Source organism: Brachyistius frenatus, unplaced genomic scaffold (assembly GCF_029030835.1).
Source record: "Brachyistius frenatus isolate BFR_SWC_R1_liver_20210118 unplaced genomic scaffold, ASM2903083v1 Contig_207, whole genome shotgun sequence".
Classification (NCBI taxonomy): domain Eukaryota; kingdom Metazoa; phylum Chordata; class Actinopteri; family Embiotocidae; genus Brachyistius; species Brachyistius frenatus.
Window position 1 is genome coordinate 150,001 of NW_027210806.1, and position 24,690 is coordinate 174,690.

The following is a 24,690-nucleotide window of genomic DNA, read 5'->3' on the forward strand; positions in this document are numbered from 1 at the left end:
GGATATTTAAGGAATTGAAACAGTGGAAATAAAAGCAATTTAAAAGTGCAGAATAAAAAGGTTCATGCTGTAGTGGTGTGATGCTTTTCATGTAATATAAATACATCTATATAACATCTTAATGTAATTATTGTTATTGTCAGATATTCTTGTTTCGGACTTTATAAGAGTCTCCCGTGTTAAGGTCTTACTGAGCAGGACAGTTTACATCTGAGATGTAATGTTTCTAAATGAACTCTTTTTCTGCTTCTTAAACTTTTATTGGGAACCGTTTTGGATTTGATGTGATTCTATTTTTTTTTAATCCGAAGACGATTTATGGCGTTTTTGATTGTTAATGTGATTCCTTCACTACGTTTTAATCTCTTGTTGATGTAACTTTGTGTTTCTGCGCTGCTTGTGATGTCATTTATGTGAAGCACTTTGAAACTTTGTTTGGAAATGTGTGATCAGTGTAATATAAATAAATCTATTATTTTCATTGTTTGTGGTGTATCCTGCTGCATATTAAGTGCTTCTGTCTGTGGTGAGAAGTTTTACTGCAGCATCTTCATTTGACCTTTAATACAGTAACTGCATGTTACATGTGGTAATAAACTAATATTTCCCCTGCAGCATAGATAAGAATATTTTCTGTCATTTCTACTGGTCTTCATTAATGGGACATTAATTATTAGGAATTCTTGACGCAGCAGATACTGTAAACAGTGTTTGACAGCCTCATTAATCTTCAGCTCGATTTGATAGTTCAGACTTCTGTTAAATTCTCAAGGTCAGATTTCATGCTGTAGACCGTAAAGAGGATCTGAGGCGGAGTGTCACATTACTTCTGAGGTGTTTTATGATTGTGATTACGCCCTGTGTGAAGTCCAGTGTGTGTATTAATTCTGGATGTGGTCACCTGACCTCGAGCCAAAGTCCCCACAGTTCTTCCAGTTGTTCAGTTGTTCTCCAGGAAGCTGGAGATCCACCTGCGTTTGGCTCCACGCGAGATGTCGCACAGCCAGAAGCAGCTTTCTGGAGGAACTCCGTGTTATAACCAGGAGAAAAGGCCGAACCCGCTACTGCTGACGATAATACAGGGAACAGCCCTTATTAAAGGATTAACTGGGCAAAGATGTTGCAGTGGTCAATCTTCATACTCATGTGACACACTGAAATGAATTAGCTGCCAGGATTTAATATAAAATGCTAAATTTGAAGATTAAAGTTGATTATTTGCTTTGGAAACAGCAGCTCACAAAACAAAACCTCACTGCAAGGTCTACGTAGTCAGTGTTCTGGAGCTTTTCATCCTATTGAATGCTCTTCCTCAGCAGAGGGAGTAACCGAGACGTCATGTCACGTGACTTCCATTTTTCGGAGCATTTGTTTGGACTTCTAGTCAAGACTGATTTAAAGGCTTGAGATTAAAAGTTCAACCCTGAACTCAGAAAATGAAAAAAAAAAAAACTATTTCACTACAAAGTCCATTTAGTAAGTGTTCCGGAGCTTTTGATCGTCTCACATCTGGACTTTACATCTTCAGAGCAGCAAAGTTCCCCGTCGACCTCAAACTTTTATGCAAACAACGAAAGTGCTCTGAAAACTCTGCAAACTTTGATCTTCTGAGGAAGATGGTGTGAAACAACTGAAAGCTCCAGCGCCGGTCATATTCTTGTGATGAGATTGTTGAGTCAGCTACACGGCAAATCTTCCTGAAAACAATGATTTGATACCTGCTGGAGTTTTCAGTGTTTTCCACTCTGGTCCAACATATTCCAACCAGAAGCAGCTTTCTTCATCTTCTTCCACTGATTTTTCCACAAACTTTGTTTCCTACCGTATGACGCTGTACAGACATGAAACGTGTTCAAACATTCCTGTTGCCCTGGTGGAACTCTGAAGGTGGGAAAACAGATGACTTGACACTATTGGCAGAAATAAGAGTTGATCACAGCATTCATTTCCATTTTCTGACAAAACTCCACACAAAAACAAAGTTGAGACCAAACTGAAAAAAGAGAGATCGTTCTATTTTATTTCATTTTCTTGCCTTTTTTTTTTTTTTTTTTCTCTTTTTGCTGCTGCTGTTTCACAAGTTAAGGTACAATGCCTTATTCCACATTTCCACCAATTTTGAAATAATGAAATTGGAGAGAAATCTCTTTTTCCGAGGACACAGAAAGACTGGATTTTATTTAACAGGGGTGAGGAGGGGTGGAGGGGATGGAGGGAGGGGGGGGGGGGGTCCGGGTCGGTAGGGAGAGGCAGGTAGTGAAAGGACGGAGGGTTTCACACGGTGTTCACAAACACAGAGAAACAGGGACAGATAAGGCAGGGGTGTGTGGGGGGGGCGGGATGGGGTGTGTGGGTGTGTGGTGTGTGGGTGTGGTGGGTGGGTGTGGTGGGGGTGCTTTGTCATGTCCGAATGAAAACAAGCAGCTCTCAGACCCGCTCCAAACTTAAAAAAGAAAGAAAGCCCAAAAACTTTTACGAACAATTTTGTTTTTAAAAAAACACCCATGTTGTCTATTAGAAAACAACAATAACACAAGCAGAAAATAAACACTGGAGGAGGGGGGGTGAGGAGGTGGAGGGGGCAGAGCAGAGAGGCAAAGAGGGAGGGGAGGAGGAAGTGACCATCTTTTTCCACCCTGTTGAGGGTGCGAGTGAGTGGTTCGGTTTTATTACGGTGAGATTCTTTATTGATAGGAGGAGGAGGAGGAGGAGAAGGAGAAGGAGAAGGAGGAGGAGGAGGAGGAGGAGGAGGAGGAGGAGGAGGAGGAGGAGGAGGAAGAGGAGGAGGAGAAGGAGAAGGAGGAGGAGGAGGAGGAGGAGGAGGAGGAGAAGGAGGAGGAGGAGAAGGAGAAGGAGGAGGAGGAGGAGGAGGAGGAGGAGGAGGAGGAAGAGGCGGAAGAGAGAACGGCAGTAGAAAATTGGCAGTGTGTAAATAGAACGAGAGAGAGAGAGAGAGAGAGAGAGAGAGAGAGAGGTAAGATGTCAGTAAATGGCGGCGCTGGATCCAGGCACCTTTTCCTCTGACAGGAAACCTGCTCGCTCAATTCGGCAGTCAGCAGTCAAGACGCGAGCTCGCCGGCTTGGAAGTCGTCGCTCTGCTCGGCGAGAGCGATCGCGAGTGGAACAGTCGGTTTTTATTTTTTATGGTCTTGGAATTCTACTCGTCGTTCGGTTCCACAGCGCTGTAAATTTGAGTACACGTGTGACGAGTGTCTGCGGCTAACGCCGTCGGCACAAACAGCGTTACTGGCAGATTAGAGCTGTAGAGACTACAGACAGAAAAGAACAGAGGACAGAGGGACGGAGAGGACGAGGAAGATTTACAGAGCCACCTCCCTCCACATCCTCCCCTCCTCTGCTGTTGGTCTTCTTGAGGAGGAAGAGGAGGAGGAGGAGGAGTAAACATAGTTTTCTTGTACATTTTGAGTATGTGGAGTTGAGGGAGCGATGGATGGACAGAGGGGAGGAGGAGAGAGGGAGGGAGGGAGACAGAGAAAGGAGGGAGCATGGAGTTTGATGGAAATGATGTTTTGACCTTTTAATAGTACGTCTCTAGTTCCACCCAGCCTGAAGAGAAGACAAGAACAAAGAGAGAAGAGTTACCCACCAAAGATTTCATTTACTCCTTCAAGTTCGTTCTAAATGTTCGACCAAAGAATCAAACTGTGTGTGTTTGTGTGTTGTGTGTGTGTGTGTGTGTGTGTGTGTGTGTGTGTGTGTGTGTGTGTGTGTGTGTGTGTGTGTGTGTGTGTGTGTGTGTGTGTGTGTGTGTGTGTGTGTGTGTCATCATAAGTAAAGATGATGCAACTGTATGGGACAGCACAGAACCACCAGCTGAACCTGAGAGGGAACGAGAGGGAACGAGAGGGAACGAGAGGGAACGAGAGGGAACGAGAGGGGGGACGGACACGGTGAGACAGAGAGGCTTCTTATGTGATAAAATAAAACTGACGTGACTTTAAAGCGGGGCAGCACACGAAGGACTGTAATAAACAGAGCTGTGTTGTGATTTCAGGACACAATAATATCCCGTGTAATTCGTTGAAAGTGGAAGGATGACGACACAGTGCTGATCTGCTGGTTCAGCGTTACTTACTTGAGTGGGTACATCTGTAGTGCCACGTCCATCCCGGGGCAGTAGGACAGAAACATAGCCAGAACTGTTTCCTCAATAATGCCGATGATCAAAATCTTATTTCTGCAGGAAGACAAAGGAGAATCCGTTACAGCAAACACTGATAACAGACACAAGGAGCAAGTAAAGAACGTAACGGATGAGGAGATAGAGAGGAAAGGCCAAATACGCCGAGAGGACGATCCCAAAGCTGAAGGAAAAAACACTTGGACTGTCAGACAGCGACGATCCAAAATCTACACGTGAAATAAAAATGGCCTCCAAGTTGACTTCCTGCACGACAGCTTTAGTGACATCACGGTCTGGGTTTGTGTGTCCGGACTCTGAAGGCCGCCTGCAGCACCAGCAGAGGACAGACAGACCGAACTGGATGGACGGAGGGACGGGAGGAAGCAAGCACATGCTGGACATTAAGTCCCTAACATTAATAGGAGTGTGAGTAAATCTGGTTTTCTAGTGACACCCAGTGGAAGCTGTGAGGAACTGCAATAACCAAGCCAATGACTGGTCCCCAGTACCATTATCATAATGAGTACCATTATCATTATCAGTACCATTACCAGGATCCTGTACTTCAGAGAAAAGACCTGCATACTGTACAGTGATAGAGGAAGTATTAAGATCCTTTACTTGTGTAAAAGTATTGATAGCACAATGTGAAATTCCTCTATTAGAAAGTCTTATTTCAGGAGGTATTATCAACAACAATTAAACTGATATATTATCACGTATTACAATATTTCAAATTGAGTTAAAATGACAAGATTTGCCTCACATGTAAATAGTATTAAATATAAATATCTATGTAGTACAAGTAGCTCAAAACTACTTAAGTTCAATAAAAAAGTAAAAGTACTTAAGTCCTTTCCATCATCTGCATACTCATTTGTAATATTGTTGACTCATCTACATAAAATTTTACATTAATAGTACAAATTCCTTTGATTTGTGGTGGAGGAGCTACCAGACAGTTTATACTGTAAGTAAAAGCTAAAGTTACAAATGCCTCATTCAAGATGAAAGAGAAGACACAATGAAAGTAGAGCTGGGTGTTTTGTAAATATTACAAAATGAGGAGAGCTTTTTTTCTATGATGGATGAACAGCAAACATTCACTCTGTCCACCATCAGCTGTGATGTACGTGCAGTTCTGTCGAGCTCTTTAAGTTCTCCAGAGAACGAAATGAACCGTCAGCCGTTAAATCTACATGGACGTTATTCCCGTCATCACTTTTCAGATGAGTTCTTTCCTTTCCGGGTGGTTGTGTACTCACGTCATGCCCTGCTGGAACACAGAGTTACGTCTGGTCTTGCATATGATGACGTCGGCCCACTGCACCACCACGATGCTGACGAAGAAGGCCGTGTGGCACATGAACTCCACGATCTTACGCTGCTCGTAGGTCTGCACAGAGAGCGAGACGCAGAACATGCGACGGTTGATACGACAACCGGGTCGCTCAAAACGTACGTCTCCTGCGACAGCTGACATAAAGTGAAGGAAGGAAACGGTCGTACCCATTGCTGCCCGTAGCTGTCCTCCACGTCGTTGTTGGTGCGGTCGTCCCAGTGGAGCCGAATACCGACCAGCACGGACGGCAGGAAACCGTTTTCAGCCATGACGACAAAATAGGCGAAGAAGCCTCCGACAGCTTGAATCATACCTGCAGAGACACACAGAGGGTTTGATCAGTCACTGATCGGGTTCATCTGACAAAGTCAAATCTAAAACACTCAAAATAATCTTTAAGATTCAGAAAAAAGAAAGTAGGGATGTTTTAATTAAATGAGCAGCAGTTGATATGAACTGATATCAACACACACACACAAAAATAAAGTATTTAATTTGTTGTACTACCTAAAAATGAAAGTCGTATCGATATCATGTCTCACCTTGAACACCGTTTACGGTTCATGTTATAAACTGTAACTATCAGTTGTGCTTACCAATCTGTCCGTAGGAGATACTGATGAGTCTCTCGTTGACCAGTTTGTCCCTCTTTGGGGTTCTGGGTTGACGCTTCATGATGTCGCTCTCTGCTGTTTCATAAGCAAGAGCGATGGCTGGTATCTGTGATTAAATATTATATTAGCTATCTTCATTTGTAACTTCTTGTATGTGCAGCCGGCCTGGGACATCGTGGAAACATTTATTTCAGAGTTTTTTTTTATATCACTGTCACGCTATAAACATGGTTTTCTATCATCTTTGTTTCTCGAATGTTTAATATTGTCATTTGGTTTAAATTCTGTCCATTTATTGACTCTACTACACTACTTCCTGTAGTGGTCCTGCACTGTCCCCCCCTAGTGTCCTTTTTGCATAAGTACTCTTCAGGCAACGAGCTTGAACTCGACCTCTGCTGCAGGTTTAATTCGTCGTTACATGCAGCTGAAGTGCAGTAGGTGCATGTGGCCGGTCATCAGGGTCAAGAGTGTGGAGCGTAAATGATGCCGGAGGGTGTTTTCTTTCTGGCACACATAAATGAACCTGATTTCTGAATTGGTTCATAAAGAGAAGATGACCACTCTTACCTCAATGTACTGAACACCCGGTTGTTGCTGTTGATGTCTATCAGGCATCGGTCTGCATGTTTTGCCACCTGCTACCAGTCTGACATGGATGTGTACAGTTGACATGTTTGTGTGCATGATGCTCAGTGGTTTGCCGCTACAAGCGTGACTGTTCAGAGATCAGGCCTTCAGGCAGTCCATGCGTGAGTCCACCTGAGACCGACTGGACACGAACTCATTACAGCTGTACTCGGCAGTGTGTGTGTGTGTGTGTGTGTCTGTTTTTCTCACCATGTCGGTTCCCAGGTCGATGCAGAGGATGGTGATGGTGCCCAGAGGCAGCGGGATGTTGAACAGGATGAAAAACAGGAAAGGGGTGATCTCTGGGATGTTGCTGGTGAGAGTGTAAGCGATGGACTTCTTCAGGTTGTCGAAGATGAGACGGCCTTGGAAGGACAGAGGTGTGAGAACATGAAGGCTCGTCCTTAAGCCTGATGCTAAAAAACATTTTGAACTCTTTCCATTCTTTCTATATTTCACTCTTCACAATTGTATTCTTTCTCCTCTCTACCACTTTCCCTTCTTTTCTTTTTTTCCTCACCTTCCTCGACTCCGGTGACGATGGATGCAAAGTTGTCGTCCAGCAGGATCATGTCTGCGGCTTGTTTGGATACGTCTGAGCCGGAGATTCCCATGGCAATGCCGATGTCAGCCTTCTTCAGGGCGGGGGAGTCGTTCACACCGTCGCCTGTCACAGCCACGATGGCGCCCTGACAGAGAAAGGAGGCCACGACAGACTCACATCGGGGGCCACAAAATGCTACAAAGCGCACACCGGCAACACTGGCTGACTTGTGTGCGCCTACAACTGAATGTCCAGTAAACACACCTGTCTCTGGCAGCCTTCTACGATGGTGAGCTTCTGCTGTGGGGAAGTTCTGGCGAAGACGATCTCTGTGTGGTTCCTCAAGAGAGCGTCCAGCTGGTCCTCATCGATGTTTTTCAGATCGGTACCGTTGATCACACAGGCCTGGGCATCCCTGCACATCACAGAACAGACCATCAGTCAATTCAGTTCACCTAAGTAGAAGATTACAGCTCTCATATGGAGACTTTTTACATACTTTTGTGTTGTGCTCCTGATGGCGTACTTGTGTACTAACGTTCACTATTTTGAGTGCGTTCACACTGTCGAGTACAGAAACATGACATGCAGTGCACTACAAGTACCAGGATGATGCACTCGAAACGGTCCCAAAAAAGAAGTGTTAAAACTCTGGAACACTTTTCACCCTAAACGGTCGCCATCTTGGTGCCATAGAGGAAGGGGGCGGGGCCACCGACAGAGGGAATTTTCAAATCAAGGCGTCTGAGGAAGCTGCAGTTGTTCCTGAACGCTGCACAAAAGTGTTTGTTTTCCCCTGCTGCTGCTGGACAGAAGAATCAGTGTGTTTACTGAGTGTGTTCAACAGAAGGTATGAAAACATGTTGATTTCTGGGTAAAATAATTAAAACTGCAGATATTTTGGCAGGAGGTTATTTCCGGTCAGTGTGCGATTTGAAACAACACGTCAGAGCACTATTTTATCAGTGTACTAAAGGGAAGTGTGTCATCTGGAACGGCATTGGAGTTGATCAGCTGTAGCTTTTATGGATGAATAGAAAAAAAATGTCACTGTTGCACCAAAGCAAAAGAGGCCACAAGCATAAATGCTTTCATTTGTGTTTGCGGTCTAACCTGGGGTTGACCTGGCTGACGGGAATGTTCAGACGTGCAGCGATGTCTTCGACTGTCTCGTTCCCCTCGGAGATGATACCAACACCCTTGGCAATGGCCTTGGCTGTAATTGCGTGGTCACCAGTCACCATAATGACCTACGAGAAGTTAAGAAAAGTGATGAAAGGGAATGAAAGATGACACGAAGTATCGAAACCGTTGAGAAGGACGAGAAGCAGGAGAGCAATATGAGGAACAGCATTAGTAAGCAGAGACAGAAGATGAATATGAGGAAGGATGAGCGAAATAACACACAATTCATTCAGATCATGTTGGGTGAGATTCTTCCAGTAATGTGCGTGACCATCATCCACAACCTTCACATTCAGCTGGATGCTTCGTTTCTTTATCTGCTCCTTTAAATGTCAGAACTGAGAGGTGCCCACCTTGATGCCAGCAGAGCGGCATTTGCCCAAAGCGTCGGGCACGGCAGCGCGGGGAGGGTCGATCATGGACATGAGACCCACAAAGCAAAGGTCGTCCGCCTGGAAGTTGATGTCATCCGTGTCGAAGGCAAAACCTTTCGGGTACTTCTCCTCTGACATAAACCTCTGGCAGAATCCTGCAGGAATTTGGGAAAAGAAGAAGAATTGTCAATGAATTTCTAGAATTTTACACGGCATAGTTTGACACAGAACAGTGACGCCTATTTTCTGATGGTTCTCACCCAGTACTCGCTCTCCCATTCCTCCCAGTTCCGCATAGGCGTTCTGGAAAGACTCCTTTATCTCGTCGTTCATGGGAAGCTCCCTGCCTTCCAGCATGATGGTGGAGCAACAGTCGAGGACCCTCTCCGGAGCGCCCTTCATCAACAGCAGGTAGCGGTTGTCGTTTTCATCCTCGTTATTGTGAATTGAGAGCTGATGGTGAGCAGATTTAAGAATTAGTATTGCTCAACATGTGAGTATGCGGTGTGTGTGTGTGTGTGTGTGTGTGTTTAAGCCTATTTACTACAAAGCTTCTGGTTTCTGTTCATGTTTACTGAGGTTGTGTAACTTGAGGGCCTTCACCTGATACTTGTTGGTGGAGTTGAACGGGATCTCGGCCACTTTCTTGCTCTTCTCCCTCATGGCCTTGACGGATCCGCAGCACAGCTCGATACATTTCAGCAGAGCAGACTCGGAGGCATCGCCGGCCACCTCACGCTTGAGGATGGGAACAGAGTCCTGACCGGCCTTGAACACAGCGCGGTTGCACAGAGCAGCAACGCGGGCCAAAGACACCCATGTTGATGAGGTCTTGTCGAAGGAGGAGCCTAAAAAGGTAAAAAAGAAACATTTGTGACTGTTGTCACCGGAGGACAGTGAATATCCCCGTTCCATCTCAGCTCCACTCAGGCATCCAGCTGTTCCACAAACTACCAGCATGCAGGCGAGGTTTAAAATGAAATCTTAATATTTCCTCTTCTGCTTTTCTCCACTCTTTTGTTTCAAATCAGTTGTGTGGCGTCTAGCTGAATATTACTGAAGGTAGTCTGGCGTTTGTTTAGAGAGATGTAACAGGCAGCTTGTCAGAAGCTTGATTTGATTGCCGGTTAGAGCTCAAAGCACAACAGACCAACTAATAAGTATATTTTACAAGGAGTACCGGCTCATTTGGGATGCTGGCCTGTAATAAATACATAAATCGAGAAACTAAAGTCAGTAATATTCTTATTATTTTGCATGAAGACACAGATTTAACACCGGTTGCATAAAAGCAGGCGAGAGAGAGGAGAAGCTCACCAGTCTGGTCCTCGGTGGTGTCGGATTCATGGATCTGATTGTCGAACCACATGTGGGCCACCGTCATCCTGTTCTGGGTCAGCGTGCCCGTCTTGTCGGAGCAGATAGTTGAGGTGGAGCCCAGAGTTTCCACGGCCTCCAAGTTCTTCACCAGGCAGTTCTTACGGGCCATTCGCTTGGCAGTCAGAGTCAGACACACCTGGAAGAGAAGAAGTGAAGCGAGAGAAGCAGAGGAAGAAGTAGGAGCGGCAGAGGAGAGGAAGGAGAGAAGGACGGATGGAGGAAGGAAGTTGTTGATGATCGGATAAGACAGACAGACACAAACACATCAAAGGGAGAGAAAGAAAGAAAATAAGTCAGTATCCATATGATAGACCTAAATTGCAGATGAGCATCTCCAGGCACTAAACTAACTTCTGCCAAAGAGCAATAACATCAGGAGCATACTTACCTGAAACATGCAACCCCCCCCCCCCCACACACACACACACAACAACCAAACTACCCAAAACACCTGCAGATGCTCATCCTGCTCACTAAATGTTACTCTATGTAGCAAAATGCACTGGAAGCTCCTTTGAGAAACAACAACACAGCCCAACAAGCAAAGCAGAGTGAATATGACCGAGTGAAGCGGTGCAGCAGAGCAGCGGTGCATTATGTTATCATGCAGCAAGACCGGCAGGCCAAACAGCACCAGCCAAGGCCAAGCAGAGGAGACCGAATTCAGTTCGTCAGACCTATTTAATCATTGGCCTAATAGCATTACATTAGCTAGCCGTTGTCATTGCAGACAGCACCGGGACTGGCCTGGAAAAGAGAGAGAGAGACATACGAAGAGGAAGTTGGAGAGAGAGAAACACAAACACATACGGGGCTGCCTAGGGAGAGAGATGGAGAGAGAGACACACAGAGGCGTCACCACGGAAACAACATACTGACAAGGGGAGTGTTAACGCACAACAGCAATACAGAGATACACACAGTAATGCACGCAAACACAGCAACATCAAACCACACAGAGAACACACAGGCACGGAAAACAAGCCGGGACGAATCGAACCGCACACGACGACACAACACCGGTCAAACTCCCTGCACAAAACACAAAATAACATTTGTTTACACAACAACAGAGAGCACATGGTCAGACATGGGTAACTGCACACATCTGATAGGTGACATTTAATGGTAACAAAATCTTAACTCTAATCTGTTGTGCAAAACAATCCCCTAAATCACTAAATCTACAATAGAGTGGCTTTTTGTGGACTAAAAGGAACTATAAATACTACTTTTAATAGCGGTGACATTTCATCACAGAACAGTTTCAGTCAAAAAGAAAGTCATTCTTTATCTTTGATTTCATGTAGCTTTGATATGTATATGAAGCCACTGTTTGACCCAAGTCTGCCCAAATCACTGACAACTCCGGAGTGAAGAAAAACACAAACAGACTATTGAACAAGTTTGATCTGCCAGATGAAGGCGTCCTACAACTGCCCTTAAAATACACCACACACACTTAAACATCTCAGACACTCTCGGTTTCCAATCTCTCGGCCAACTCACAGTGACTGTGGCCAGCAGTCCCTCGGGCACATTGGCCACAATGATACCGATGAGGAAGATGACACCCTCCAGCCAGGTGTAACCCAGGACGATTGAGAGGATGAAGAAGGTCAGGCCGAGGAAGACAGCCACACCCGTGATAACTTGGATGAAGTAATCGATCTCCCTGGCGATGGGTGTCTGAGGAGCGGAAAAAAAGATGTTTGATTGATTGAGAGACTTGAAGCTTTCAGGGTCATTCAACCCTTTGATAGCTGAACTTGTATTCAAATAGAGAACTTCTAAAGTAAGTAATCCGAAATCATCCATAGAAAACCCATAAAACATGCAAAAAGCCCAACAGGCACATATTTGATTATTATAACAACAGGTGCCACAGCTTCATGTTTAGCTATGTGTAGTCACGGAGGCAGAGAATGTATCACCTTGCCACTCTCCAGGCCCGAGGTGAGGGTGGCGATGCGGCCCATCATCGTTTGGTCACCGACGCCCACAACAATACCACGTGCAGTTCCTGGTGAAAAGGAGGCAGAGGTTCTATAAATGATAGACTTCTGTATCAGAAAGAGAAAATCACAAATGGATACATCGAGAAGAGAATATGTGCTCGATGAATGGACAGACTTGACTTGATGCTTGGAAGCATACTGCAGGTTGTGATGTAACAGTGTGTCCACAAGAGGGCGCCATGCATTATTACTTTTTCTATTATAGCACTGAGCAGCAGGTCCTCCCTGCACTGAACTGGCTCCTCCAGAAACAAACTGGTCCAAGGATCACATTTCTAGTCAACGGGCTGCTATAATGACGGGCGATATCACTCCTTCGTCGAACCACATGTAAAGTACTGAAACGCCGTTACAGTTATGTCATGTATGATGCGATGATGGTGGTAAACGTACCCTCGACACAGTTAGTGGAGAAGAAGGCAATGTTTTGGGTTTCCAGGGGGTTGTCATGGGTACAGTTGGCTGACCTGAGCTGGGGGTCTGCTTCACCGGTCAGGGAGGAGTTGTCCACCTGGACAGAGCAGAGACACAGACGAGGAAGACGAGGAAGACGAGGGAGTGAGTAACTGGTTGAGTGGATTCATGTTGGACAGAACAAAGCCAGTTAGAGACAAACACTTACAGCTTTATTAACTTTACGCTCTTGAGACACTTAACTCAAAGGCAGCGTTATGGAAAGTGTTGTTCGGTCCTCGGGTCGGTGTAATTACAGGAGTGTATCTGCGCCTCACCTTGCAGCCATGGGAGGAGATGATGCGGATGTCAGCGGGGATGCTGTCTCCTCCTTTCACCTCCATCAGGTCTCCTACAACCACCTGCTCGGCATCGATCTGCATCTTCTCTCCCTCACGGATCACCAAGGCTTGCTGGGAACAGAAAGAGTGAGAACAAACAGATTAAAGCACAGTCAGCTGTTACAAAGTTGAAGCTTAGTAATGTCAAAAATAACACAAAATCTCTGTGAAAATGCTATTTCGAGAAAGGTTAAGGAGAAGGTGGGACAACAGTGTAACACTGAAGCAATTGAAAGGTACATGACAGATCGACAAAAAATAATAATAGTGAAAGCTGTGGCAGCTTCATAGAAATAGTTTTCCACTTACTAAACTCCCGCAGAGCTTAAGAACCCCAAATAACCTACTCATTAGGATCCACTGACTTGTAAACATCATCCTTTAGTCTCTGAATCACAGCAGTTTAATCCCTCAAGCTATTGCTGGATAAATTATTTTCTTATAACCTCATCAGTCAAGTAAATTCAGTTTCAGTGTTTCCCTGAGCCAGACAGCCTCGGCGGGGCGCGATGGGTTGTGACAGAAAAATGCACGAGCGACTCTCACACCGAAAGAAACCGGTGCACAGGAAGTAAGTAAGTAAGTGGTTACTGGACGTAACTGCAGTTCTGAGTACGTTCGTATTTTGTTTCCTTCAGACAACGGTAGGGGAAACACTGAGATTAGTAATTACAATTATAGCTGTTAATAAATCCAGTCCAAATATTATCAACACTCAGAAAGTTGGAAAGCTGTTATTGAAATACTGTCGAAAAAGAATAATCTCTTCAAGTATTCCACTATTGCCTTTGCATACATGCTAAAATGTTATTGTAAAACACACCCACAAGTTAAAACATACAAAGATTCAACCAGTCATTTTTAGTAAAAAACCTGAAAGAAATCTGGTAATGTTGGCAGCAACTGCCTCAAAAGTGTCTCCACATCCTCCTGCTGTTGATTTGTTGAGTGTCTGATACCTGAGGGACCATGTTCTTGAAGGACTCCATGATCTTGGAGCTCTTAGCTTCCTGGAAATAGGAGAAGCAGCCGGTGATGATGACGACAGTTGACAGCACGACACCCAGGTACAGCTGCAGGGGCAGAGACACAAAGAGGAGCAAGAAAGAATGATAATAATTCATATTTTAATGCAGAAATTAATCAAGTGACTTCATCTTTGTCTAAAATGTATCACGTGAGAGGAAAGGAAGAGAAAAACAATCGGCGAGTGGAGAGAGACAAAACATCAAGTTGAAAACTCCTGACATCAAATCCTGGACTTCAGAGGAGAGTACGAGGTGAAGAAGATTTTTCAGGAAACTGAGGCTTCTGTAAAGCTTGAATTCTAGAAATAACACAAACCATCTTTCAGCCTTTCGTTTCAGTAGCTGACAGCTACGAGGTTTGATGTAAACCCAGTGACCTGGACGCTGTCCATCTGTTTGCCGTCTCCTCTGCCAGCTGTTTTGTGACGACTCCAGTTTGTCTGTCGTCTCATGTTTTGTCACCATTTGAGGGTCGAAATCTGCTCTTTTAAATAATCTTCCCACAAAGCGCTCCCATCCACAGCATCAGACACAACTGTAGCGGGTCATCGGTGTGTGATACAGAGTGTGTATTACAGTCTTGGTCGGTCATACTGACTCAACACTGTTGCTGTCCCCCCGCCCGTCCCCCGAATCCTCCCTGTGGTCTGAGCCGAGGATTTTGTCCTTCCATGCTGTGCGTCAGAGCCGCTCAGCCTCAGTCCTCGGCTCCACTCTGCGCTCTGACCCGGCATGAAACCGTGCTGACCCATGAACACCCTTCGCTTATCCTCCCATTACCAGCGCCAGGAGTCACACCTCCCCGTGGCGAGCCCCAAAATGGATGCTAACGGGACGGCGTCTGTCACTCTCGAGATGGCTCGGTGGCATGATGTGGACAAACAGCTGACACAACCTTTATCGCTGACACGGCCTCTTCCCTAAGGACTCGTGACTCAGCAAATTGCTCTGTAAAGTGATGCGCTACAGGACGGGGAAAGCACACGCGAGCTGCAACTCAGCCGACCCTCGCTACAGACCCTCTCTGATGTTTGGATATTCAGTTTGGAGTTTTAGCCTTTGATTGTGATGACAAGAGATTTGGGGATTTAATCAACCCACCGATCTACAAAGATGGATATAAAATGTTTCTTTATTACTGTGCACACAATACTTATACAGTGTTAGCTGACTCTGTATTCAGAAGGATCATAGCTGTGAAACTTAAAAATAAATGTCACTCAAGTTTGTCTAGCAGTTTATATAAAGCTGACCCTTTATTAACTATTGGATATCTTCCTCTATCAAATTGGCCAGCAAATTAGCTTCCTGGCTCTGTTCCATCCATCTGATTTATGTAACCTGCTGGAAGGCTATGAACTTTGCAAACCTCCACCTACGTTATCCTTGGGGGGTATGTCGTCCGTGGCGACCTGGATGATGTAGGCCAAGAAGCAGAGGATGGCACCGACCCAAAGCAGGATGGAGAAGCCACCGAACAGCTGACGACAGAACTTGAGCCACTCTGGGGTGGAAGGGGGCGGACTCAAGGCATTGGGGCCATCCCTGGCCAGGTACTCTGCTGCCTTGTCATTGGTCAGACCCTAGAAGTGGCAGAGGAGGGGTGGAGAGAGGAAAGAGGGAAGATGGATTATTAAATGAGAGCTAGATGAAGATGGGGAAGAGGATGGTGGAAAAGGTGGAGTTATAAAAAGAAAACAAGTAGCAAAAGAAGCAGGGAAGGAAGGAATGAGTGTGAATGGAGGAGAATTAGGACAGAGGAAGAAAAAAAGAACAGAGGAGAAAAGAGAACGTTTTGTGAATGGGACCAACTAATGTAAAATAGACCCAAGCAATCTGAACACATTTTATAAGAGATGCACTCACTGTGATAACATTGATACTGAATAATTATTGACAGTGTTAAATCAAGGCAGAAACAGAAATATTAAGTTGTAAGTAGAAAGGTATCACTAGTGATTTGAAGTGAACAACTTACCTGGACGGTGTCGGTCTTGAATTTCTGGCAAACCTCCTCAATAGACATTTTGTGTTCCGTCTACAAAGGATCAAAATTGATAATTAATTTAAACAGCATAATTATTAATTATTGCGTCAATTAAAAACCTCTGTCTATTTAATAAATTTTCCTCAAAGAATTTCAAGTATCTTTGAAGCCTGATAACATTTTTGAAGTGGTTTTGTTTATCTGAAGCATCTCGTATTGTTTCATATCAAAGGGACAGCCTGTGGGTTTGGCTTCCTGCCCCATACAGGAGCCAATCTTTTCACAACAGGATTATATTGCTCCGACATATTACCTCAAACCACACAGTACCATTACTGTACACCAGCTGCTACCAATACCACGTCACTGTTGTGTCCTTTTCAAACAGGGAGATTACATTATGGTTGGATGGTAGCTCTTTGGATGCTGGACTGAGGCCAGGATCAACAAACTACTCACTACTGAGCAGGACTTTTGTTTATTCCGTCAATGATATGCTTTTGTGGATTTGTAAACTGCCAACCTAAAACGCTGAGTAGGTGAAAACAAAGAGGTGTGGTGTTACTATCAGCATCTGGGGCAGGGTTGCAGGAAATAGCAGTGAGGTTACAGGAAGTAGGAAGCAGTGTACATACTATGGGAATTTCCTTCTTCAGGTCATCCATATCGCTGCTTCTCCTGTTCTTCTTGAGCGGACCTTGAACCTTGTCCTGCGTGGTGGCCGCGCGGTAGCTGTCCGACCGTCCGTACTGGAACACACAAACACAACATCACTTACTTTGGTCCTGACATGTGACTTATACAATAGATTAAAAAAAAAAACCCATTTCATTTCAACACAATGTACTTAACACCAACACAATCCAAATCACAACACTAACAGAACCACTACCTGAGAGAAAAGGCAAGAAAGTCTCAGCAAAGACAGACAAAAACATTTGGTCAACACAAAGGATCCTGGGAAAATGCATGGATGCCGGAATACTATTTTTCTTCCATATAAAGACCCAGACAAAACATTCAGATTGAGATCCAAACACAGATATAATCCCCTGTTATGAGAAAGGGAACTTGACGCTTCCTGATTAGATCTGGCATCATTAGAGCACAAGTCTGTCTCAAGAGCTCCACTTTAACTGCAATTTACACCAGCGCTGTTTAGGCTTCTGTCGTTCAGACCGTCTCCGTGTCTGAGAGGACGATGGAGGGAAACTGAAAGGCCAGAAGGTGGAACGACAGAGAGACGACCGATCGGGGCCCAGGAGGGAAGAAAAAACTCTCAGTAACTGTGACGTGCATCTTGGGATATTCAGAACCGCTACTGCCCTACATTAGCTGGTCTGGATATAAGTTTGAGTGTGTGTGTGTGTGTGTGTGTGTGTGTGTGTGTGTGTGTGTGTGTGTGTGTGTGTGTGTGTGTGTGTGTGTGTGTGTGTGTGTGTGTAAATGGTTCGTGTGTCAGCTTGATGATTAATGGAGGTCTGGAAAAACCCTGCAGCTTTATTTTCTTTGAATATTTTCTAAGTCATGTATTTTCCAAGGACATTTCAGTAAATAACTATTTATTTAAAGGCAGAGATAAATCCTTCAGTATCTTCCTGCTGACCAGATAAAGAGGTGATAAATAATGTTTAAAAGGAGTTAACCCTAAAATAATTGAATTGTTTTTACTCTGCAGTTGTTTTAAAGTTGCAAAGAAAATCATTTTGTGGGGAAAACACTGAATACTTCCAATAGTTAGTAGATCAATAGGCAAAAAATGAAATGAAATATCATTGATTAGTCTTTTGGAAACATCAGTAAAAAAACCTTTAACAAACTGAGCCTTTGGAGTGCTGAGATATAACAGCAGCAAAAAACACAACTTAGCATTAAAAAAAGCAAGGTTTGATTTCAAAAGAAGAAAATTGGCTGAATTACATCAATTTCTACAGACTTCCTAAATGGTCTCTGCGTCAGTGTTGTAAGGATGCAGTTATTTTTTTCTAGCAGCAACATCATCCAAAAACATGCCACGCTTTGTGTGTGTTGCTCATATGCTCCTGCGGTGTTTGTACCTTTTTAGATCAGAACAAATTTACCCAGCATGCACCAGGCAGAATGAACAACCAGAGGGTTTCTAGAACAGAAGTAATGTCAGCCAGCTGCTCAGCTCACCACTGCGTCTCCCAGAGACACAGGAAAAGGGTCCAATTAAAAGTAGGACCAGAGCGCTCGTATCTGACGTACATTCTCATGAATGTAGAAGCTTTTAAAATTTTTTTTAACACTTTGTGCATAATTATTAGGCAAGTTGTATTTTGGAGGATTCATTTTATTATTGAACAACTACAGCGCTCTCTGTCAATCCAAAATGTTAAGAAGCCTCAAACCTGAATATTTAAGAAAATAAAGGTGAGCTTTTTTTTTTTTTTTTTTTTTTTAGGAGAATATCTATGTGTGCAGAATTATTGGGCAACTATTAGTGTGCAGAATTATTATGCAACTAAATGAAAAACTACAATTTTCCCATCTCACTTGTTTATTTTCATCTAGCAATTTCAAGAGTGCTGCATCCCTCTGAAATACTTTTTCAGATTTTTGACTTTTCAGAGTCAGTTAAGTCTCTTTTTTGGCCCATTTTGCCTGAAGAAAAGAAGCTGCCTAATAATTATGCACACCTTGATGTAAGGTGTTGATCTCCTTAGGCCACACTCTAAGAAACTTTGGGTCTAAACTCAGCTGATATGTCCTGGAACTACTAATACTAATGCGAGATCATATGCTGTGAAAAAAAACAACAACATATTGTAAATCAGACTGTGTTCAACCTCACACAATGAGAGGGGAGAACAGATTTATTTTGGGAAAGCTCTCATGTGATTAGTCTGGGCTGAGAGGTTTCACACTGATTTGACAGTTGTTTTATGCTGTTTAGCATCTGTTATTTTTTTGTTGTTCTTCAACAGACGCACTTATTTAAAATGTATCTAAGTGTTGAAATGAACTTTATCTATATACAGTATGTAGTACAGCAGAAATGCACTAATGTTTTATTCATATCAAATATCTGGCCAGCTATGTTGTTTTATCTTTTTGCTATTTATTTCATTTATTGTTCAGCAGGTTTTATTTTTCTAAATAAATGCTCCATTTAATGCTTATTTGGCAAGCGTTCCTCATCCTTTGCTTAAAATAGCTTTTGACATTCAGAATTACATCAGCTCATGTGCAAGAGAAATATTTGAAGGTGCCACGATTGTCTAAAAGCTGTTTTGCACAACAGTTGATTCTTCAGTAAGTGTTTGGGTCTGAGAATGCTCACAGTAATTCAGGACCAACACTAGTGATACTGACTACAGCTAAAGGCTCTGCTCTGCTCTACGTTGCAGTCACTCTGTGTTTGGTTGCCTGTTGGCTGAAATCTTGCCCTCTTGTCCCTCAGCATGTCTTTGGTCCCCCCATACGACTATTTGTGGAGATACAAAATTCAGTGTTTCACTGGCTGCAGATTGTTACATCATCAAAATTAAAGAACAAATAAATAAATCCTTATTGGTATTTAAAGTGTACACATTGTCTGTAAACAATGTGTGTTTATACAATATCCCTCTGCGCATTTTTGCTCGAGTTATTCATCTTTTATTCCATCTGTGCGGACGTGATTATTTTTATGCTGGGCTGCAAATGTGAGCATGTTGTTTCATTTTTGTTTTTTTCTGTGTTCACGTGAATTTACATGCACTGTGTGTTTATGCGTGTATACTGTGTGTGTGTGTGTGTGTGTGTGTGTATATTTTGTTGCCATCTGTCAGGAGGTGCAGTGTTTCCCCCGGACAGTCGCGTCCAGCAGGCCATCAGATTACAGCTGTTTACTCCACCGACAGATTAACCCACTGAACAACAATAATCTCTCTCTCGTTCTCTTTCTCTCTCTACGATCTTTACAACCGCAGCCTCTCATTCATCTGCACTCATTCACTTCTTCACAATGCTGAAACATCTTCTGCGTTGCGTATTTGTAAACTAACAGACTGAACCAGGAAAATGACGTCTTTCCACTTCCAATAGGACACATTCATGTTCTTTCTTCTCTTCCGCACCTTCCTTACTTTCTAATCTGTGTCCGTACTATAAATCATATATGACACTATTTAATCAAATATCAATATTGTTTGTTAAATAACTTTTAGTTCCAAAAAAACATAAATAAAAGAATAATCACCGATGCCTTTTTGTATCCTTGGATGTAAATATTCAACCCTGAGGAAAATCCTCCAGAGATTCTGGGACATAACTAATATGAATGAGGACCACACACACAGCGTGACGAAGCAGATGAAAAAAAAGATGAATTTACACTTCACTTGGTTTGTGCCTCAATCTAAACAAAATCCTCTGGTGTCTAAATTCAACTAAACACATGAGGATGCTCAGCTGTGAACTGTTCTGTGATGAAAAGCAGATAAGAAAACTGTCCAGTGTCCCGTGACTTCAATTTGAAAGATGATGTGAATAAATATCTAACATTGATCCCAGAAAACAGATCCTAATCATTGCTCTCAGACATACAACCATGTCTATACAGCACAACTCTCTGTCTGTCTGTCTCAGACAGTTAACTCGGTCTGACATTCACTCCACGACAAGAACTATTCTGAAACCCTGCAGATGTGCGCTGCTCCCTGCTGCTCTGACACGAGTCCTCACACACATCCACCTTCAGATATAAAGAGTCAAAGAAGCCTGATATATCTGAATTACACACCGGCAAATACAGCAGACATCCAATTGTTACCATTGTATTTAGATGTATTTGGTTGTCTTATGACTGGCATCAAGTCAAGACAGAATTTTTTGTTTTTTTTGTCAGTCAGCTGCGTTAATCAATGAATCGAGAAAGTGACTAAAACTTCAGGATACGACGACATCCTTGAGAAAATCTGTCACGTCACATGTTGGTATATTGTTACATAGAACTGATTTATTCAACTTCTCACACACTGAATTTTATCAATGAATACATAGTTTATGCATCTCACTAGTTCATTCTTTTCAATGCCACTCAATATGAAACGGAACGAATCGAATGCATTTGAACCTGAATCTCTATTCAGTGTAGTTACAGGCTGTAAAACCTGAGGAGGTCTGAGCAGCAGATGTTCTCTGTTGATGTGCAGGACAGATTGACGTGCTGAACATCTGTAGTCTGCTCTCTCTGCTGGACTCTACCGAGCCGGGCCTGTGGTACCGGGCACCACAGGTCCGAGGAAGACTGGATCAGACGTTTTTTAATCTGCTGAAATCAATGGTTAAATCTCAGACGGGGACATTTTATCACTATATCCCAGTTTGATTGACACATGAAGGGCTTCAAAAACAGTAACAATAAATTAAAAGGTAAAGCCCAGGAAAGAGATCAATATTGTAAGGATGCCGCAAATCCAAGTGAGCGATCTGGTGATCGTATAAACTACCACTGGGCCGTCCCAAATTTTAATATAATTCCGAATGCCATTACAAATTTGACATGAAAGCACTGCTGCCAATTGTATGTTTATTCACAAACATTTGGAGCTCACTCAGAGTTGACCGCTCATGTAAATTCTGTCAGGAGCCTCCATACTATCAGACCATAATATCCAGCAGCTGGCTCTGAATCCCATCGTATTTAGCCGTGTTCAGCATGTGGCATTTAACCTACTGTATATTTCAGCTAAATCTGAGGATGTTTCAGTGACCAAAATGTCACGTGAGCTCTGATCTTTGAATGGAGGATATTGCTGCTGTATTTCATCCAGTGGAGGTCAGTTAGCTCTGGTAGGGCCACAGTAGATCATCATAACCACACACACGCAAAGAAATGGATAATCACACAGATCAGTGGACTGGCCGACCGAGAATATACTGATGGACTGCATGCCACACACACACACACATACACAATACTCATCCTCCACAGTGATTGGCTGTCTTCCTGAGGCTTCCGTACCAAGTGCATTATGGGATATCAGCAGATGCATTCATCCTTGAATATCTCTTTCATTTTTCTCCTCAAGCTCCAACAACCGCTCCCTCCTTTGTTTCACCATTGAACGACAGCAGCGTCTCTTCCTCCACTCCTCCATCTTTTCCACGATTCCCCCTTCTCAAGGTGACTCACCACAGACGGCATCTCTTTCTATCTCCGCCTCCCTCACTCTCAGTGTCTTGGCCACTCTTCCTCTAAACAGGACCTCCCTGCGAGGCCCAGAGCGGCTGACCTTCACTCCATCTGTGCTCTCCATCCCTTCACCCACCAACCCGATCGTTGCCTCTTGCAGCAGCCGTCCCTCTCAATTGATTGGCCCGGATCAAATGGCTCTCGCTGCCTGTTTCAGCTGAACCTCCCTGTGGTCTCCCCCCCCATAGTCCATTTCACCCAAATCTCCTCTCACTCTATAACCGCGCTCCCCCCGCTCTCCTGGTGTGTTTGTGCATGGGGGGAGTTTCCACCTCCCTCCACACACAGACACACCTTCCTCCTCCTCCTCCTCCTCCTCCTCGACACAGTAGTCAGATTTGTGTGCCGTTTCCCCCTCTGGCGATATCGCGGACAGCTTTACAGACCGTGACAGAGCGGCACCGTTTCCACAACTCGGCCTGAGTGCACCCTCATCCCACCCCCCACGCCCGGATGTGGTGGAGAGAAGTAACCACTGGCCATCATACTTCATTAGGAGGGATGGACCATGACACTTGACACTGAAGAAATGAGGCTATAATTTCCTGCAGCACATCATGTTAGCCTTGTTTTATAGGCTCCACACTCCGCAACAAAAAAATGATAATGTATTGGAAATACTCTGAAAAATAAGACATGCTGCAGGAGAATAGGAACATTTCATGAAGCAATACAAGGTTGTAATACCACCTCACTGAGTTTGGACACTAGATAATGCCTCATAATAACTCTACAGGGATACAACAGTCATTTTTCAGCAGGAATGACATCATGGAGTTTAAATTTAGTGGCTAGAACAGGATGTCCTTCACCACCTGATGGAGTATCGAGGTTCTGTGAGACTCCTCTGGTAAAACGAGATGGTGGAGGTGTCGGCTGTGTCTACCCTCGTGGAGAGCACCTTCCTTTGGGAAACTTATCAATCGACATTTTTAGGGTCGGTAGAGGAGGGGTGGTGGGAGAAGGAGGGTGGTGGGAGAAGGAGGGTGGTGTTTGAGGAACGATTTTGATGCACTCGTCTGTGCCCGTTTGGGACCCAGACCACAGCTGCTTCTACATTTCCACTAAGCCCGGCGTCGTCAATGACAACGACACGATGCACCGTAATGTTTGAATGAAAATGCACCAACTGACGGGCGGGAATATTATAGGGACAAAAAGAAATCACAGCCTATCATGGCTCTGAGTCCCAGGCACCACCCTCTGGGAATCTGGGCTTTCCATTTCACACCCTCAGACTCCAAATATGAATGTAAAGTCACAACGTCCTCGTCCCTCACCTCTATTAGGAATAACTAACAAGCTAAGACTGTGTATTGATGATGAGGAGTTACTGCAGCCAGACTTGAATCGGGAAAATGAATCGGGATTTCTCACGTGGAAAACGGTTATTTAATTAAAACAGCTTCATCGTCGGTGTTCGCTCGGAGTGACAGTAACGAGAAGATCGTTACTGGAACGCGTTACCACCCAGGAGAGTCTGGACCCCCCCCCTCCCCCCACAAAGTTACCAAGGCAACAGGCGTCTCCTCTACGACCGTTAACCCTCGTCAACCATTGTTTCGGTGTCGATATAAGACGTTGACAGCAGGCACCTGATACGATAACTGTCCGAGAGCAACGAGAGCCGTTTGAGTCCAAACACACGCAGCAGGGCAGTTGAGAAAGAGTTTACCGCTTAAAAGCAGTTAACAGCTGCAGGTATTTCAGACTAACCGGGAATATCCCACCGTGTTTCACGTCATTATAACATCACGCCATTATAACATCACGCCTGAGCCTTCTTCCCTCTGCCGTTATAAAAAAAAACAGACCGTGTTGTTAAACGTAGAAACGACTTTTTTTTTAAAAAAAGAAAAAATAAATTTCACAACGTCCAAACTAAGACATTCACAGGAAAAAAAAAAAAATAAAAAGCATTTCTTACCCCCATTTCGGCGGAGTAAATCGGGTCTCCTCAAGACGATGAACCGCTTTTCAGGCTTGGTTTAAAGGCGAGGAGACGGGGCAGAAAACGGCTGGCGAGAAAAGACGCCCCCCTTCAGTTGATAGCTGCTGGAACAACACAAATAAATCAAGTAATTAAGCGAACAGAATATCCTAAAAAAAAAAATCATTTTCAAGAGGAACCGGACAAGACAAACGGTTCAACAAACACCTCGGCAAAACTTCACCCCCGTTCAGATGAAAACGTTAAAACGATACGCAGCCGTTGTGCGACTTCCATCAACCGTCCCCGTCAGGCGCAAATGATGCCGGTGGGAAAGTAGAAGCCGCGCGGCGGGCTGGTTCTCCGGATGCCGTATCCCTCCGCGGCTGCGCGAAGGTCTGCCGCGGCGCTCGGGGTTCCCTGCTTATCACTCCGCGAATGAAACGAGCACCAAATAAACCCTTAAAAGAACGGGGGTTGCACGTTGGGTTTCACTTGACAAAGAGGTTGAACTTAAT

The 24,690-nt window shown here is 44.1% G+C and overlaps 1 protein-coding gene across 1 annotated transcript; it reads right to left on the reverse strand.

Moving 5' to 3' along the window:
- Nucleotides 1–4,092: 4,092 nt before the first annotated feature.
- On the reverse strand, nt 4,093–24,619 carry LOC138633087 (sodium/potassium-transporting ATPase subunit alpha-3-like). The gene is made up of 22 exons (XM_069719113.1): nt 24,401–24,619; nt 24,170–24,297; nt 16,676–16,789; nt 16,032–16,091; nt 15,433–15,636; nt 13,985–14,098; nt 12,963–13,097; nt 12,625–12,742; nt 12,148–12,236; nt 11,723–11,902; nt 10,151–10,349; nt 9,437–9,681; nt 9,094–9,286; nt 8,813–8,988; nt 8,388–8,524; nt 7,539–7,689; nt 7,251–7,419; nt 6,941–7,095; nt 6,083–6,206; nt 5,654–5,799; nt 5,410–5,540; nt 4,093–4,198 (listed from the first exon to the last, which is right to left on the reverse strand). Exons 2-22 carry the CDS (start codon nt 24,173–24,175, stop codon nt 4,093–4,095), a joined length of 2,952 nt encoding a protein of 983 aa, XP_069575214.1. The 5' UTR covers nt 24,176–24,297; nt 24,401–24,619.
- Between the last annotated feature and the right edge of the window lie 71 nt (nt 24,620–24,690).

Coding starts and splice junctions, on each gene's coding strand:
- LOC138633087 (XM_069719113.1), bottom strand. Junction 10,350..11,722: donor GACTGCTGGCCACAGTCACT/GTGAGTTGGCCG, acceptor CTTCTCTTCCAG/GTGTGTCTGACTCTGACTGC. Junction 7,420..7,538: donor TAGAAGGCTGCCAGAGACAG/GTGTGTTTACTG, acceptor TTTCTCTGTCAG/GGCGCCATCGTGGCTGTGAC.